Raw genomic sequence first — 18,411 nt, 5'->3', positions numbered from 1 at the left:
CAACGCCATCAAAACCATCAAGGTGCCACTGAGGTCCCCTTGATCAAGATACCGTCCCCACACACTGCTCCCTCCTCACAGAGGGTGGTGGGTTACATGCAGAGGACACTTTTTTTTTGTGCGTGTGTGCTGTGCTGTGTATCACCTTACGGACACTGAGGCCACTTACAGATCATCAGTCGTCTCTGCTAGAAAAAAAACTTTGGGATTGTCAGCAAGGCATTGGCAATCAAACAGCCATAACTAGCCATAACTAGCAAGTCATAGTTTGTAAACGCACAGAATGATTATGTGAGAAAATCTCCGGATTTCCTCTGCACCTATTTGGGTAGTTATAAAATGAAGAGGTTGGTGAGGATGCACTTTACGCTAATGAAACCTTTTCTTCTGTAAAACCCAGCAGTCCAGCTGAATCCTCCTGGACTGCATTCTGAGTGATGCGTTACGTCCTTTATCATCCGCCGGGAGCGCCTGGCGGCCATCACTCTTCCCGCCAGCAGGGGGCGACACTTAACGATAATATCCGTCAATTAACGATATTGCTGTGGTGTCCGTGTGAAAAACGATTTCAATGCGTTAAGACTTACATCAATGGTCAAACAATGTTTGTTATATCAAGCACTTTCACGTTTAGAGAGAGAGGCAGGGCCTAGGTTTAAACTATACTGTTTAATACATATATGCTGTATGTATTAAACAGTATAGTTTAATACATACAGCATACTGTACTGTATACAGAACGGTACCACGTATGTATGTTTCTTTTATAATTATAAATAGTCGCCGTGAGACAAAATGTCCCAGAGGAACTTAAACGGGGTTTGAAGGGCGTCGCGTTCGACATGAAGTGAGTCCGGGGAGCGGATTCCTGCGCCGCTTTTCTTCCGCTTTTCCCATCTGCTACGTCACCGGGGGGCGATTAGGGGGAGAAGAGAAATTCTCTCCGGGTCTCTGCTGCGTTCCTGCTCCTTCTCCTCCTTCTCCTCCGCGCAGCTGCTGCGGCCGCCCTCTTCACGCGAGGTAAAAAGAAGAAGAAGAAGAAGAGAACAACAGAAAACCTCTTCGAACCTCTTTTAAAACTCCGACTATAAGCCGCCTAAATGTCCCGCCGCCCGTGTGTCGTGCAGATGTTGCGCTGTGCTCCGCTTCTCCTGCTCCTGGCTGCGGGCTCCTGCCTCTCCGAGGTAAGATCTCGCTTTTCACGGATTAAGTCCCGAAACGGCCGAAGTTTTTGTCGTCTGTTCTCGCGGCCCGTTAAAAGTTTCCGCTTTAAACGCGTTTTTTCCCCCCTGATTCCTGACACTTTTCAACAAAGGGAGGCGGGACCAAGCGACGCGACATTATCTCTCTGTAGAATTAGGAAAAGTGTAACTGTGCTGGAGAGAACCAGGGGCATTTGTTGGCTGGAAAGGGTCTAAATGGACGGTTCCTGCTCCACATTCCCTTACTAACCGGTGTATGGAATGAATGACGGAGGCTGAGTGAGTGAATTGTGTCTTTTTTTTATGGCTGTTGGGTTCACGGTTGCCTGCTGTCCGGAGTGTGAACCTCCCTGTGTGGCTCTTTGTCTCGTTTTTTAATGAACTCTTTGTGTGGTCTGATTTCTGCTGGGTTTGGTGTCACCAGGTTTAGAGTAAAACAACAAGGAGCCGAGGACCTTTTACAGACACCAGTCAGTACACACACACACACACACACACACACACACACACACACACACACACACACACACAGACAGATAGACCCCCACACATACACAGACAGACAGACCCTCACACACACACACACATAGGCAGACCCTCACACACACACACACACAGACAGATAGACCCACACACACACACAGACAGACCCTCACACACACACACACACACACACATAGACAGACCCTCACACACACACACACACACACATAGACAGACCCTCACACACACACACACACACACACACACACACAGACAGACCCTCACACACACACACACACACAGACAGACCCTCACACACACACACACACACACACACACACAGACAGACCCTCACACACACACACACAGACAGACCCACACACACACACAGACAGACACTCAGCACGTTCCAGATGTTTCTGTGTGTGAGTAGTTGTTGTTCTAGCCATTTGAACAGCTGGCGAGCACTAACTTTCTGGGCAGTTTTCGAGGAGGTTTGGCGCCGGTGGGTGTGAGCTTCTGAGGCTGGGGAAAGATGTCCACGTCAGCGCAGAGGAATGTCCTTCAGTCCTCTTATTAGGGCAAATGTCCTCTGATTAGAGGTTAAAGATGGCCGACTGCTGAAATATTGCTGATGTGTTTCGCTGAAGGTCAATGGTTCCTTTTTCACTGCTCGTTTGCAGTGAGTTTTTTTTTTTTTTTACTTTTTGCAGCTAAATCACACGAATGGTTTAGTCCTTCATATGTATGTGAAGTCATAAGGACTGATTAACCCACAATACACTAGACTGCACACTTTTATGCATTTTTTTGGTAAAGTTTTACATATGCTTTGTCTGGGCTTGAATAGAACTTGAACCCGAACCAGTAATATCTACAACCACAGTCACCTTGAAGCGTCTTATGTCCAATTGTTGTCCTTTGTTTACTCGATCATTTATGGTTAATTTTTAGTGTAATTTGCATATGTGTAATCTTTTTATTATTTGTATAAATGCATAGATTATTTTCATTTCTATATATTATTTTGCTGTACATTAGGCGATTGAGTTATCTTTTATGTTCTCCAACAGAAAATGTCTCTGAAACCTTTTTTTTTTTTGCTCATACAACTTTTCCATTTCCTGCAGGCTGTATTGTCTCCATCAGTCAGAAACAATAACAAATGGTGACAAATGGCTCCAGACTCTCCATGGGTAGAAAGCGGACGTTTGGCGTCACTTTTCACTCCTTCACTAATGGCATTGGATGGTGAAATGGGGTTTTTGTATTGAGCTAGAAGCAGCTCATGACGCTCTTTCTTTCCATCCCTCCTCCTTTCTTTGCTTTGTTTGGCTTGGCCTGACTGAGGAAGCCCAGTAAACTCCAGGCCAGTCGACCTGCAGGAGGAGGCTTTCTGCCCCTCTGTCCTCGCTCTCGGTCAGCAGCCAACATGGCGGAGAGAAAGGCAGAGAGTGAGAGTATGGTGCCAGGGGGATAGGAATTTGTCCGCTGTGGTACTGTACGTTTGGGGGCGTAGCGTGGATCTGTGTAGGTGTGTGTGTGTGTTCACCTTTCTCTCAAGAAACAGAGGCTGCGTGAGAAGCCTTCACATCTGTGTTGTGAGATTTGGGTGGGGCTTTTTTTCTGTCTGGGGAGGTCATGACCTTTCTCTCGCAAAGCCTGTGCAAGATTGCCGGTGTTGTAAACAGGAATTCTGGTTGTGCGAACTGAATGCACTTCAACCCCCCCTCCCAACATCTGTGCTCCATTACCTCAGCTCCTCCGAGACGGCAGCGTTCGCCCCGCCCTGCTGTACCCCCAAACATGTAGAGCCTCCAGACGAGGACTTCACCAGAAAGAAGAAAGAAAGAGTCCATGCATTTATATTCTTTTACAAAACATCTTTCAGCCATTCGCTGGAATATGCTGGGCAGGAATTTTACGGATTAACGCTCTGTGAGGAAGGGTCATTGTGTCTTTGTATTGAAATGTTAAAAAAAGAAAGAAAGATGAAGTAAACACGCATGGGCCCGTACCGTGGTGCCTGGCTTTAATAATAAAGGCATTGTACTGTAACGGCCTCCAGTGGGCCGGCAGACTCCGTCTCTGAGCCATATTAGGTAGTTCGGGGGGAGTGCATGAAATTACGAGCGTCCTACTTTAGTGAGGGGTGCAAAGGGGTGCCGGCTGTCCTTTTGACAGAGACACTGAGACAGATTTCTCACGGAAAAGACCACAGTTATGAGGGAAGAGCGTGGATGTTTCTTTACTGTAAATGTGTGTTTATATGATTAACATTTATGTCATTTTAGCAGACTTCCAGTCAGTTGTTACAGGGACTGTCCCCCTTTATAAAATGGTAGTAAGTGGGATTTGAACCTGTGGCTTTGTGGTCTTCTGGTTCATAGGCGAGTGTGTTACCAACTAGGCTGCTACCACCATTTTTGGATAGAAATGTATTCTTATGAAAATATATGAATCGAATAATTTCAGTTTAGATCTAAACGAAGTCCTGGATTTGTACTTCTGTAAAACGTGGCTACAGAGCAACTCTGCTTACAGCTGTTCTTTCTGTGGTGGCATCCAGGATCATCCTGCACTTCCTTATCACTACACACAGCAAGCAGGACCTGTGTGTCTGCAATTTGTCAAACAACAGTTTGATGGTCAAATATTAAAAATAAAGTTACCAACAAATCATTTTGAATATGTGGGCTCTTCTTTCTTCTCTAGACCTCCGTATACAGCAGTGTGTGTTTTAATGTTCACCAGTTCCTGCAGTGTTCCTGTGTTGAATTTGAACATGTCTTCTCATTGTTTAAAAGTGGATGTCTAACCTTCCCTCACAATCAATAAAGTAAAAAAAATCGTATTTAACAAGCGAATGGAAACTGGGATTTCTGCTTAATTGTGCGACTCATTCCCCCTCTTCATGTACAGAGCGGTGGGAAGTGGATCGGATCGGTGGCCATGTGGCAGCTGGTCGTATCTCATGGGAGATGAGATCATTGTTGTCTCTCCTCACCACCCTCAGCCTGGTCTGGTGTCTCTTCTTTTATCAAACCAAGGCCATATGTTCTCTTGTGAGTGGACCGTCCATTCTGCTTGTTTGTGTGTGTGTGAGATGCAACAGCTGATCACACACACACACACACACACACACACACACACACACACTTTGATCAAGAAAATGACACAGCAAATTTCAGGGATCTTTGCTTTGGCACTCAGTTGTGTTCTTGCTTTAGTGTGTGCGTAGGCTGGTGGTTGTGAGTATGAGATAATGTCTAGAACACTAGCTGGAGTGACCAGTTGGATTTATGGGATGGTGGGTAGGGAGTGAGTAGGGAGGGAGGAATGACAGAAATGTGGTCACGACGTTCTTATTTTGACTTTAACTTGTGAGTGTGTGTGTGTGTGTGTGCGCATATCACAATTTCCCATCCAGAGTGTGTATTAGAGTGTTGCCTCGGCGCCTTTTGAACTCCGATATGTGTTTGTGGAGTTTGGGAAATTCAGTCAACTTGTTCCTCTTTCGTACTCTGCTCCTCATTCCTTACCTCATGGCGAGGTCTGGGAATTAAAGGCTGTTGCAGGCGGTGAGCTGTAACGATCACCCGTAGACCGAGCTCACCGCCATTTTCAGCTCAATCAGACTTGAACGCTTCATTGAAGTGACTGAAGTGGTAAACGGGCCTTGTGAAGCTGCTGCCTTGAACATTTCGATCAACAGCAGGAGAATATGAACATGAGCTAAAATGTTGGAGTAGGAAATATAGGATTACACAAAGCAGTGAGCTTTTCCCCATAAATAATGACTAATCTTTCTTCAAGTCACCATAATGTTTACATGAAATTGTTCATTTGTACATGAATTAACTAATTAACATGAATTACTAATTTACACCTTCAGATCCATGTAGATTTCTTTGCAAACAGCCAATTGAGATAAAGATGGGAGAGACATTTTGACGTTCTCATTGCTCTGGCCATTTTACACATCAGTACAAAGCAATTGTGAAGGATGAGGAAGATGCAGTACAGAAATGTGTCATCAATTTGTTGAACTAGACTCACTGTGCACCATTGTGAAACTTGCAGAATGCCTTGATTTGTGGTTGGCAATAATTTGTGTACATTATGGTATAAAACATGGGCTGAAAATATGCATTTCTGGTTCAGCCTAGACAGACCTTCCGATTGTGGTGAGACTTTGTGGTGGTGTTTGTTTATATGTTTACATGGTAGCCTTTGCCATGTAACTTTTTTACCTGCAGAATGGCAGTGGGTAAAACTGCAGGAATTCAACATTTCATGACAAGCATTCAAATCTACGTGGTATGCTCCTTTGGGACATTGATTATTATGTTCCCTGGAATGTGCCCAGTCAGGGGTGAAAGGTGAAAGGTCATTGGACTCAGACAGATGGCTCAAACAGACGGCCTGCTTAATGCTCTAGGCAGGTGTAAAGACTCTTAAAGCTGACTGTGAACGATCATGTTTAACGTTTTAATCATTTGAAATAATAATAATACAAAATAAAACAGTCAATTTAATAACATATCATTCATCTGCATTGGTGGATCAATACATATGAGGTTGTCTTGCATAATTAATAGTTGTCCATTTATAATTGGCAACATTTTTTTATGGTCATGAATACTTTTAATTCATATTATTATATTACACAAAATCTCATTTCATGAAACAGTTTTTGTGCACAGTCAACGTCACTCTGTCAGCTCAGACCCTTTTAATGATCTTCAGAAACCAAATCTGTTTCAGCCTACCTACCTTTTCTGTTAGTGAAGCTTTGCATAAACTCGTAGAATTGTAGGTCATTGTTGTCATGGTTACAGAGAGGCAGGTTTTGTGGCACCACCCCCGGTCCCTCTAGGAAATTGTTTGTTTTTCCCCCTAAAGCAGGTTCTCTTGAGGTGATGCAGGAAATTGGAACATTCCAGAAGAATTTGCCGCTACTTCTATGCAATGTAGATGCTGTTTCTATCTGATTTATTTTGGTATATCTAAACTATAATTTTTTTGGCCATATGTAGTGTGTGGACATCTGTTAGGCTTTATTATGGTAAATTGCAGGAGCTGGAGACAGGGGTACCAGTTTTGACACCAGCTGGGCTATGCAATCTTCCTTCAAGGCTCTCTATGATTTTATACCTTCAGTCACATTCTAAAACTGTATTATTAACTGGATTAATGCCAAACACCAAGTCTATTGGGACTGCAGATTTTTCCATCCTTATTCCAGCTTTTGACCCACAGCGTTATAGGGTGAAAATACTTGGGATACAATTTGTTGTTTCACATTTCACTGAAAGGAATCATGACTGCGTCTTAGTCAGGACCTGACCTTGAACTCCTAACCCACCATACAGGGCAGTGAGAAGCAGATCTGCTCTCCATACAACCTTTTGAAGTGAATGCTGTAATTAAATTTTACAATGACAGAGGGGCTGAGTGGCCTTTTTTTGTTTAAAAGGTTCCTTATTGCTTTTTCTAATATGGTTTATTATTTGCCTGAAGTGAGGTTGTTTGTTTCGGTCTATTTTGAAAAGAATGAATTAATAGAATTTCATAGGGCAAAAAATCTTTATTCAAAATGAACTTTGTCTCCCTTTCTCTCTTAATAAAGTGCTGCCATCTACTGACAGACTTATCAAAAATGATGTCTGATGTAAATATTAATGAAGGTTTCAAGTGATTGCTAGATTCAGTTAACCACTGGCTACAGGAGTGACCCATGTTTGTTTAAATGCTTAAAGGTCCCCTATTACAATGATACATTAATACGAGTTCCCCTAGCCTGTCTATGGTCCTGCCGTGGCTAGAAATAGTGATATGTATAAAGAGTGCTTTGGCCATTCTGCCTTGCCAATCAGAGAGCGGCAGCTTAGATGGTCGGATATGGAATTTCTCCCCTTATGTTGTCATAAGGTTACCTCCCGTTTCTCATGCTTTGTCCGCCCAGAGAATTTCCCATCCCTCCCCAAAAAAAAACTATCATGGCTTGAAAACGTGTGAAGCATTGCAGTTGCTCACTGATTGGATGTGAAAAATGAGCTCAAATGTATGTTTTTAGTTCCGTCATGTGAGACTAGTGGGCTCATTTAATTTAAGGGGGGGAAAACACCGACAGATAGAGTATTAGAGAACCAATAAGACTGGTGTTTAAATAATGAAATAACATTTTTCCAAACGTATTAAACCTCCACAAGATGGCGCCATCTTTTTACATGTTGTTTGTATCTTTGCCACATTGTTGAAATCCTGTGCTGTGTCCCTGCAGGAGCTGAACAGCAAGTCTAAGGTGTGTGCCAATGTGTTCTGTGGTGCGGGACGGGAATGTGCCGTCACTGAGAAGGGCGAGCCCTCCTGCCTGTGCATCGAGGTGAGTGGCACATAAGCAGCCAACAGAAGCACGTCATTTTGGCATGAGCTTGTGATGGACTAGCCGATGTCTCCCCACCTCTGCAGCAATGCAAGCCTCACAAGCGCACGGTGTGTGGCAGCAATGCAAAGACCTATCGCAACCACTGTGAGCTGCACCGCGACGCCTGCCTAACCGGCCTCAAGATCCAAGTGGCCCATGATGGTGTTTGTGAAAGTGAGTAATTTTAACCACCATGAGCCAGAAGGAACAAACCAGGGTATGACGTTCTCCTGGACATGACCTGTGACTATCGCAGAAATGCTAGCCAGATTCACAAGTTGGAATTCTATATGTTTCATGTAGTTTAGAATTAGAGTGAACGTGAAGTGGGAGCAGTGTGTGGGCACGGTGCTTTGCTCAGTTGCACCTCAGTTGCACCTCGAACCGGCAACCTTCTGATTACGGGGCCGCTAGGCCACCACTTCCCCACCACTGGCCCCACTATTTACATTATAAACTCCTGCGTATTTATTTTATCTGCATTCTGCCTTTAACGTTCTAACTCATTTCTGCTGTTAAATCATTGTGATGCGATTCAATAGACAGAATATATTTCACTATTATTTTAAATTTATATAGTTTGCTTATGAATCTTATTTATGAACTGAAATACAAATTTTCCTGCCTGTCATTGCATTTCAGAGAAAAAGAAGGATAAAGTTTCCGCAAGTCCAAGTAAGTATGTTCATTGACTTTGAATGAATATACATGGCACATTTGTACATTCTATACCAGAGTTGCTGAGTTGCCATGTAAACCTTTGTCTTTATTAAACCTGTACAGTTGTGTGCTACCTGGCCGACCGCAATGAGCTGCGGAGCCGCGTCATCGAGTGGCTGCAGTCAGAAGTGGTGCCAGATGGCTGGTTGTCCAAAGGCTCCAACTTTTCGGACATCCTTCTCAAGTACTTCCAGGTGTGTGTGTGTGTGTGTGTGTTGCTTTTCTGTAGACCTGACACAGCACAACATCTGTGAATATTTAATTCAGTCAGAGACAGACAGAGAGAGAGTGAGTCAGTGTTGCAGCCGAAGGTAGAAAGACAGATCAGGTAGAAAGTGAAATATTTCAGACAAAGACAGCTGAAAAACCTTTAAAATAATGTGTGTACCAAACGAAAAGTTCATATTATAAATCATGGCCATATGTTTAGACCACGAGTTCTGCCTGTAACTGTAAAATACTTGAGCTACAATTATCAGAATCAGCTTGATTTCACAAAGCACACAGAATGTGACAAGCTATTGCACAAGTGAACCGGCCAAAGTGCAGCAGAGAGTATAACGCGAGTGCAGTAACTTTACAGGCATGTAGATAGAGAGACATTTTGTGCAGTGACACAACATTTTATTCTTTTAACATGAAGTTGGCAAACTGGAGTTCAGCAGGAGTTACAAGTTAAAGAGCGTGAATGGTTCCTGAATAGGATTATGCAAGATCTACTACTGTGTGTGTGTGTGTGTGTGTGTGTGTGTGTGTGTGTGTGTGTACTGTTCACTATGTAATCTTTTAACAGAGTGAACAAAATAAAGTCCCAGCGACCACAGAGCTTTGCCAAGTTGCCGTATATCTTCCCGCTGGTACCGCTGGCCCCCTTTTCCCCAGTTCCCTCCTTATATTGAGCTGCAGGCTGAAGGGCCCCTTAGCTCCAGAAAGATCCATTCTTACTCGGACTGCTTAAGATTCACTTCAGCTCTCGAGTGCTCTGCTTACACTGGATATTTCCAGTGCTCGCAATGAGAAGCCGTTTTGTCATCATTTCACAAGTGATTAAACTAATTTTGCTGGGTTAAAAAAAATAAAAATCATTCAAATATTCATTCAAAAAATTCAAAATATTCAGTCTTTCATTTGATCTAAAATCTATTTACAAGATTTAAAATTGATCCTGTCAGACCTGCCAACCTTGGAGGAAGCCTTTGTGTACTCGGACCTTTTCCTAGAAGTGTGCTTGTCAGGAGGAAGTTATTATTGAAGTGTGTTCTGGACCTTTTGTATTGACCCTTCCCAGAACTTTGACAACGGAGATGCTCAGCTGGACTCTACTGAGTTCCTCAACTTCATTCAGCACAACAAGTCCGCCATCAACATCACCTCTTACGCTGATGAGGAAAACAACCGCTTACTGAGGTGCGTGTAAATACCGAGACCTTTTCTTTCATACACAGATGAGGAAAGCAGTTATAAAATTCAGCGACCAATTAATATATTCTACAGAAAATTATTTTATTTATGTTTAATTCTGCATGTTCTGCCTGAGTTGGCATTCTCTGTTTTCCAAAGGCATGTGCAATATGGATTGGCAATATCGAGTCCCTGCTCTGCGCCCAGGGCTCTGGAACCCGTAACCTCACTTAGGAATGAGGGGTGATTAATAATGAGGGAGTGTGTACATTTTTGTACATTTAAATGAATTTGTACAACATTAGGCATCGAAGTAAAGTTTTTAGATCAGAAATAGATGCTTAATTGAAGTTTTTTGCGACGAGAAATCCCCGCAGCTAATCAGTTGCGGATCGTTTTGTAAGCTGCAGTGAGGGACGGAGCTTTTAATTAGCATCTGCAAAACTGACTTTAATTATGCCAATGATAAATGGTTCTACTGAACAAGTAATTTCATTTAGTGCCATACAGAAGAAGGGTATTGTTCTAATCAACTGTCGTATGATAAATTTGGTCCATTGCCCCTGTGTTTATAACCAGCTGGCATTCATTTCCAACAGTTCCAAAAAGTTTCCTAACTTAACCTAAAAGCTTAATTAATCATACTCATCCCATTTAATATTTAGCATGAAATAACATGGTCAAGTAGTTTTACAGAACTATACAAATTCATAATACTACTACACAATTTTAACACTAAAAGTTAAGAAAAATATGATAATTAAGTCTTTATGTTTTTTGTGGCCATAGTCAGTCTAAATGTAAATCAAGAGAGGGGAGCATTTCAGCATGAACTGATAGTAAGACCATAGCAAATGGACAGTGACCACATTACAAGAGATCCCTGCTCAGGGCTAGCCGATATGGATCGGAGCCCAGTGATCTGTGAGCCAGACGTGTAGCTTAACACGAGGCTAATCACACCTGCTCAATGTGTGCCACACACACACCTCGAGTGTAAGCCATTGTGCTCTGTATACGTTGTTAAATATTCCTTGCCGGATTGCCAGCTCTGCAGTGTTTCTGCCCATAAGCCTCTATACTGAACAGTTAATTCCATGGCAAGAATATTTAGCTTAGTATTTCAACATTTCTGTATTATTTTATTATATAATTACCTTTTATGTACAGTTTTTGAACGTGAAGTGATTGTCATTGTGAAACACTGCAGCACAGCACACGGTGACACAATGAAATGTGTCCTCTGCTTTTGAACCATCACCCTTAGTGAGCAGTGGGCAGCCATGACAGGTGCCCGGAGAGCAGTGTGTGGGGACTGTAACTTGCTCACTGGCACCTTGGCGAATCAGGATTTTTTGTAAAAAAATATTCAGTGAAGGCATTTCATAACTGTAGCCATAGCAATATAGTAAATCTGTCAATGTTAGTTTTGCATTACAGTTTATGCATTATGAAACATTTAATGCAGTGTTTTTTTTTTTTTTTTAATAACCTTACCTTACCTCCTGACACTGAATACTGCTTGGCAGTAGCAAGTTCAGGCTGGTCTGGTCTGGCATGTCAGAACAGATAAAGGAAGGCCTGATAACAGTATTTGTTAATCATGTTGTTTCGCAAATATTTTCCTGGTCTCGCATTAAAGTATTGTATAGACTTTACTCTTGATCTTATCAGGATTATTTTAGTAGTATAGGCTTTCAGCACTGTTTCATATTAATTACATTTAAATCCTAAAGTCACTTTTTGAAGCATGTAGTGCTGCTTTATGCAGCAGTTTTGTGTCCTATGTGTTATTATCTTGGGCTTGATAAAGGATTGATTCATGGTGTGTGACTGGAATTCCAACAATGAATAAGCTTAGGCGAAAGGCATGTGGCAGAATTGGGACAGTGGTGAAGGTCTATGTGCTACTATGTCCTGCTAATGACATTTATATTTGTTTAGGACCCTGTGTGTGGATGCCCTTATTGAGCTGTCTGATGAGAACGCAGACTGGAAGCTGAGCTTTGACGAGTTCCTAAACTGTCTGAAGCCAGGCTACAACCCTCCCGAGAGGAGTAAGCAAGTTTAATCTAGCATGCACCCATCACACACTGTCAAAGCAAACCTTAAGGCTGGCTTTAATGCTATTAATTTTATGTACAACCTAGTTTTGCACCTCAAAATCAAGTAGGATTAGTAGAAATCTTTTATCTATCCAGGTAATTTCCATTACAGATGTGTGTGTGTGTGTGTGTGTGTATGTGTTCCAGAGTGTGCCCTTGAGGAAGAAACTTATGAGGATGGTGCTGAGACCCAGATGGACTGCAACCGCTGTGTCTGTGCATGTGGCAACTGGGTCTGCACTGCTATAACTTGTGATGGTGAGTGTGACATTACCCAGGGCCCAGTAGTCCTTCCATTTCAGGTCAGCAGATGCTGGAGACTATGTGCAAAAAGGTCACTAACTGGTACTAAACACACAGTATTAGTCAATGCTGTCTCTAATTTCATACACACAGAGTTGTTGAGATTCTCCACGAACAGTTAATTATATCAGGAGCCCAAAGGGATTATACTACATTTAACAAGGATATTCATTCTTTATTTAAACTATTTAAACTATTTAAACTATTTGTCCTACAGACCTGTACTGTACCTGGCATACTCCTGCCAATAAAAAGAGTATTATACCAAATGTGTCCATACATTTCTCCACATCTCTTTCTCATACGCAGCAGGTTAGTGAGAGACAATCCAATTATTATTAAAAAACATTCACTCTCATGTTCTTCAGGCTCAGACAAGCTGACCACTCTTGAGGAAGCTGAGGGTACAGACCAAGACATGACAGAGGAAGAGTGGACTCAAAGGGTGGCTGAACTCAACAAGCATCAGGTAAGATGCCTGTTGGTGTTTTGCTGGCCAGAGATTCCTACACTGATTAAATATTAACTGAATAACTATTCAGTTATTAGTGTCACAGCACAGAAACCCAATATTGAAGAGTGTAGACCAGCTCGGTGCGGTTGAGTCACACTTGTCTTTCTGTTTTTAACAGGAAACTGCAGAGACGATGAAAGCAAGTGCTAAAGAGGTATAAAGCAGGAAAAAAAGATAGGAGGCAATACATGAAGAGGAGAGATGACTGAAGAGATGCAGTCCATTACAATTCACTGCGAGTCATGAGGGCTAGTAAATTCTCTGGTGCTCAAAGAACTGCCTCTGTTTTTTTTTTTAATTATTGAATTTTATTTTATAATGGTTATCATTGTTATACCTTTTTCACATGTATTTTGCAATTGTATACTGTAACATTTTTAGGATTAAGTGGGGTAATGATTGTTCTTTGCTATTTCTGTTCATTTCTGACTACATTTGTTTCTTAAGCAAAGATTTTGCAGAGCTGAAGCCAATTTCAGATCCGCTTATTTCATAGCATGTTATTCTACGCACCCGGCGTGTCGATAAAAACCAGTCCATATTTCAGACAGTAATTAGTGTTTTGATAAATCTGCCTGAATCGCCCCACAACAACCACTGGTACATGATTGTGAAAGACCACATTTACAAATTGCACTGATAAACCAATGCTCGCTGTTAAGGTCAGCGGACGCTGGAGACTATATGCCAAAAGATCACTAACCGGTACTAAACACGCAGTATTAGTCAATGCTGTCTCTAATTTCACACACACAGTTGTTGAGATTCTCCACAAACAGTTAATTGTTTCAGCAGTCCAAATGGTTATAGTACATTTAACAAGGATATTCATTCTTTATTTAAACTACTGTATTTGTCCTACAGACCTGTACTGTATCTGGCGTACTCCTGCCAATAAACAGAGTATTATACCAAATGCGTCAATACATTGCTTTGGTTCTGGAAGTTGCTTTGCATGTGACCCTTAATGCAATATTTCCAAAAAAAAAAAAAAAAAAGCTTGCATCAGAAAAGCATTGCATGCTTTTTTTTTGCCGAATATGTGATGTTTATTAATTATGGTCGTTATAAACATTTTTATATTTCCATGCTTTATGTAGACATGATACAAGGTACATGATATATATTTAGCCAAAAAGATTTGGTAATGGCATGTACATTTTATATGGTGAAGAGACTTCCTGTGCTGATGTAATTGTCTAAAACCTGCACTCTCAGGTATTTTTCGCTGATGATTCACGCGTCTCATAGCTTGTGGCGTCACGACTTTACACGCATTTCACATCAACGCCTCCAGTCTGTGATATGAAGAACAGGTTGCAACACATGTTGAGCCGTCTGCTTCTTATCCAATAAGAATTCCCGAATGCCCTTCATTTGCATAAGGGGTGTGGTGTGACACTCGCCCCGCCCAGTAGCGCGAGTTGCAATAAGTCGTTCGGTCGTGTGAGAGACGGCGCAGTTGATGTCAGTGTATCAGCGCTGAAGGTTTTTTCTTTCCTTTCTACTGCAAGAGCCACTTTTTGATTGGAGTACTTTTTTTGTATGTTGCACTGTGTTTTTTAAGAGTTTGCGTTACACAACGTGAGATTCAGACAGGAGTCACATATGAACATGGAAGCCTTTTCACGCATTGAGAGAAGGAGCACGTCTCTGGACTTGACGCACATGAATCTGGACACTTTGAGCTTGGAGAACATCGGCGACGAGAGGCGGAAAGCCATCCAGCAGCTGCACGTAGCCTTCAACCGCTTCTCAGTCTTTCCGCACAACGTCTGCTTGCTGTCCAGCCTGCAGTTTCTGGACATCAGCAACAACCAACTGACTGTGATTCCGGAGGAAATTGCTCGCTTATCCAGCCTCAGGACACTGATCGCCAAGAACAATCGCCTGAACCAATTCTCTTTGCCCAAAGACTTTGGGACCATGCAATTAGAAACGCTGAACCTAAGTGGCAATAGGTTTGAAGAGGTGCCTCCTCAGTTCCTCAAGCTGAAAGGTCTGCTGTCCCTCTCCCTCGGAGGGAACAGGCTGAGCAGCATCCCTGCCGAAATTGAAAACCTGACAAGGTACAGTTCTCATAAAATCCCATTCCTACAGCACCATCAGCGGGGCGTTTCCTGTGCCGGGTATTTAGGTCATTCCTAACAGGCCGTGTGATGCGGGGCTTTGTAATCTGGGAAATGCACAACGCGGGTCCACTGGGTTTTTTTTTTTTTTTTTCCAGCAATGATGGCCGAGTGAGCAGGAGACCGGGCTGAGATAAGGCTTGATAAGTGTGGGTTAACGGCCTTCCGGAACAGATGGGCCTGTTTATGGGGGGAAAAAAAATTCCTTGGGCCCACTGACCGGACCGACTCGAGACTTACTGCGAGTGACACTGCATCCACATGCCTTCCACATGCCTCGCTGTCTCGTGATTAGTGTTTTGCCATATTTTGCCTTGGCCTCGTTGCACAATATAACAATCTTCCACCAATTAGAGTTTACTATATAAACAGTGGTCTAGAATATAACTGTATGATGTAATACGGTAAAATTGTAACCCAAGACAAACAAATGAATCATGTCGGTAAATAATGGTTTGGTTAAAAGTAAACCTTTGGACCCTGGAGTTCTGGCAAAAGAAAAGTCTAAAATTAGACATCAACAGACTTGCAAACTCGGCCGAGTTGGTGTTTTTCCATGGAAAACTGGAGCAAAGGTAGAAATACCCAGTGACCGAACTACAAAACCTTCTATTTCTAAAGTGCGTTGACCTTTCATTCCGTTTTTTTTCTCTCCCATTCATGCTCTCCCCACCGGCAGCCTGCTTTCCGTGAGTATTTGCTCTAAATCTCTGTCGCTTTGAATTGGTTTAGGCTGGAGATGCTGTATTTAGGAGGAAACCTCATCACCGCCATTCCCCCAGAGCTGGCCAACCTCCTGCGTCTGCGCTACTTGGTGCTGTGTGACAACCGCATCCACAGTATTCCTCCTCAGCTCACCAGGTGACCGCCCGCACAACCGAAATGCTTCATTTACTTGCCTTCATCTCTGCTCGAGTCCAAAGCACCACGTCTCTTCTCTCATTGGACTTTTTTTTTTTTTTTTTTTCCCCTCCAGACTTCATTCCCTCCTTTCACTCAGTCTCCATAACAACCTGCTGACCTATCTCCCACGAGAAATTCTCAGCTTGGTGCATCTCCAGGAACTCAGTCTCCGTGGCAACCCGCTGGTTGTGCGCTTCATCAGGGACATGACGTACAATCCTCCGTCACTGCTGGAACTGGCTGGCCGAAGTGTCAAGTCCCAAAATGTGTCCTATCATCCCAGTGACCTGCCTAGCAACCTGCTGCATTACCTCAGCTTGGCCAGCAAGTGTCCAAACCCAAAATGTGCAGGTCAGGACACGTGATGTCTCATTATGACTAAATAATGATCAATATGTGGAGTGACTAAATCATGAACAGTTTGCTGTAAAGGCAGAGGAGGGACTGCACCACTTTCTCACGACATTGTTGTATTTCTTTACTTTTTAACAGGGGTTTATTTCGAGTCGTGTGTGAGGCACATACGGTTTGTGGACTTCTGCGGGAAGTACCGGTTGCCCCTCATGCACTACCTGTGCTCCCCAGAATGCACGTCGCCATGCAGCTCCACGCCGCAGAGCGACGCAGAGTCGGAGGACGAGAGCAGCGTTCCAGCAGACAGGCTGCAGAGGGTGCTGCTAGGATAGGGGCCCTAGCTCTGTATTTTTACTGAACTAGTAACACTTTCCTTAGATCCCACATTATCAAATACAAATGCATATTTAATGCATTTTATGTGATAGGTAGCACTTCTAATTGTATGTTGTATTTTTATGTTTTTGAATAATAAATAACATGTAAAGAGTAATAAGGGTTAGTATGTGGTAACATGCGTAAGGAAAGGAATTTTACCTTCTGTTTACCTTTCAAATATATATGTATATTTCATCAGACAGAATGTTTTTGTCTAATGTTAACTTTTTTGTCTGCTCACTAATGTGGTTACTCTGTAGGTGGCCATAGCTCATAGAGTGAAGGTCAGAAACCATTGCTATCTTGGCTTTATTTACACGGTGGCTGAACAAAGATAGGTGGATGGAGGGTGGTCTTACTCAGAGATATCATTAGATGTCTGTAAAACTCCAGTTCCATTCTCACAATATGTACGTGACATCTTTTGGAACCCAACAGCAAATTGTTTGGAAGAAAAAATAACTACTGAGAGACTTGTGACGGTAGTTTGGGTTCCACAAAAATTGTATTTATTTTTTTTTTTTTTTGCAGAATATACAGTTTACAAAAATCACATTAAAGGAATGTTAATGTAATAATGCTGATCATTTTAATGTGTTTGCAGTCACCTAAGGAATAATGTTTAATGGAAAAGTACTTCACTTGTCACAATAATGTCACTTTCACATTGTGTCTGTCACATTTAATCCTATGACAATATGCAATTAATTACTCCTAAACGTTTCTGTAGCATAATAAATTTATTTACTTCAAGTAAACTAGAAATATTTGTTCTTTCACTGACACATCTGTAGTGCTATTCAGTTCATGGTTCTTAGGACCAAAGCCTACTAATCTGGATATAGATTGTCTCTGAATAATGCAGTCATTCAACAACAATAATATAACAATACAGCCTGAATTGTAAAATGTTGTGTTATTAATAAGCCCTTATCCCTAAACAAGAGAACTGGGCTACGTTCAGGCCTGCTGTAGTCATATTTACTACATTTGTATGTCTACCATCACATTACCCCATGTCCTGTAGTAATTTTTATATTTTTTTTGCATCAAGTCCTTTAATTCACTTCTGTAACATGTGTTCCAGTGCCACCTTGTGGAGATCAGTCCCATTGATACGAAAAGCTGAAAACTGTTTTTTGATTATCAACTTTTTTTCTGCAACTGTCTCCATACTGAACCATTCTGTGTTTTGATTTCTGCATTGTCTAAAAGCTATTTTTAGTTTCGGGGTAATGTATGTTAAACACACTGTAAAAGAATACTGCCTTTCAGTGAAGGTCTTGTTGGCGTGCAGTTAGATTGTGTAGGTAGAAGATGGACATGCTTCTGCAGGTTACTGATGGACCAGAACACTCATTGTGGGACAATACTGCTTCTTTTCCCCCAAGGTCTTGTTTCAGATCTTGTTTAAAGCGTTTCTTGCCTTGATAACCCATAAGGCTGATTGGTTAGTGTGTTATGAAACCCCTCTGTCTGTATGAGTCTC

The 18,411-nt window shown here is 42.2% G+C and overlaps 2 protein-coding genes across 2 annotated transcripts; both read left to right on the top strand.

Annotated features, from left to right (window-relative positions):
* The first annotated feature begins 912 nt into the window (after positions 1-912).
* Positions 913-14,074, top strand: fstl1a (follistatin-like 1a). The gene is made up of 10 exons (XM_028980313.1): positions 913-1,184; positions 7,972-8,073; positions 8,160-8,289; positions 8,758-8,790; positions 8,899-9,029; positions 10,124-10,242; positions 12,181-12,293; positions 12,489-12,599; positions 13,013-13,113; positions 13,277-14,074. The coding sequence occupies exons 1-10, from the start codon at positions 1,101-1,103 to the stop codon at positions 13,316-13,318; spliced, it is 966 nt and encodes a 321-aa protein (XP_028836146.1). The 5' UTR covers positions 913-1,100; the 3' UTR covers positions 13,319-14,074.
* Positions 14,075-14,596: 522 nt separating this feature from the next.
* On the top strand, positions 14,597-17,645 carry lrrc58a (leucine rich repeat containing 58a). Its single transcript, XM_028980841.1, has 4 exons — positions 14,597-15,227; positions 16,020-16,148; positions 16,264-16,541; positions 16,683-17,645. Exons 1-4 carry the CDS (start codon positions 14,767-14,769, stop codon positions 16,874-16,876), a joined length of 1,062 nt encoding a protein of 353 aa, XP_028836674.1. The 5' UTR covers positions 14,597-14,766; the 3' UTR covers positions 16,877-17,645.
* The last annotated feature ends 766 nt before the right edge of the window (positions 17,646-18,411 follow it).

The sequence above is a fragment of the Denticeps clupeoides genome, chromosome 5 (genome assembly GCF_900700375.1).
Source record: "Denticeps clupeoides chromosome 5, fDenClu1.1, whole genome shotgun sequence".
Classification (NCBI taxonomy): domain Eukaryota; kingdom Metazoa; phylum Chordata; class Actinopteri; order Clupeiformes; family Denticipitidae; genus Denticeps; species Denticeps clupeoides.
Note: the sequence above shows the minus strand (reverse complement) of the source record. Positions and strands in the feature narration are given on the sequence as shown.

What these genes read in the sequence shown, in the direction of transcription:
- fstl1a (XM_028980313.1), top strand. Translation starts at nt 1,101, where the DNA reads ATGTCCCGCCGCCCGTGTGTCGTGCAGATGTTGCGCTGTGCTCCGCTT. An exon ending in CCTCCTGCCTGTGCATCGAG is followed by an intron (nt 8,074 to 8,159) that starts GTGAGTGGCACA and finishes CCACCTCTGCAG; the next exon opens with CAATGCAAGCCTCACAAGCG. An exon ending in TCCTTCTCAAGTACTTCCAG is followed by an intron (nt 9,030 to 10,123) that starts GTGTGTGTGTGT and finishes GACCCTTCCCAG; the next exon opens with AACTTTGACAACGGAGATGC.
- lrrc58a (XM_028980841.1), top strand. Translation starts at nt 14,767, where the DNA reads ATGAACATGGAAGCCTTTTCACGCATTGAGAGAAGGAGCACGTCTCTG. An exon ending in GAAATTGAAAACCTGACAAG is followed by an intron (nt 15,228 to 16,019) that starts GTACAGTTCTCA and finishes GAATTGGTTTAG; the next exon opens with GCTGGAGATGCTGTATTTAG. An exon ending in TCCAAACCCAAAATGTGCAG is followed by an intron (nt 16,542 to 16,682) that starts GTCAGGACACGT and finishes ACTTTTTAACAG; the next exon opens with GGGTTTATTTCGAGTCGTGT.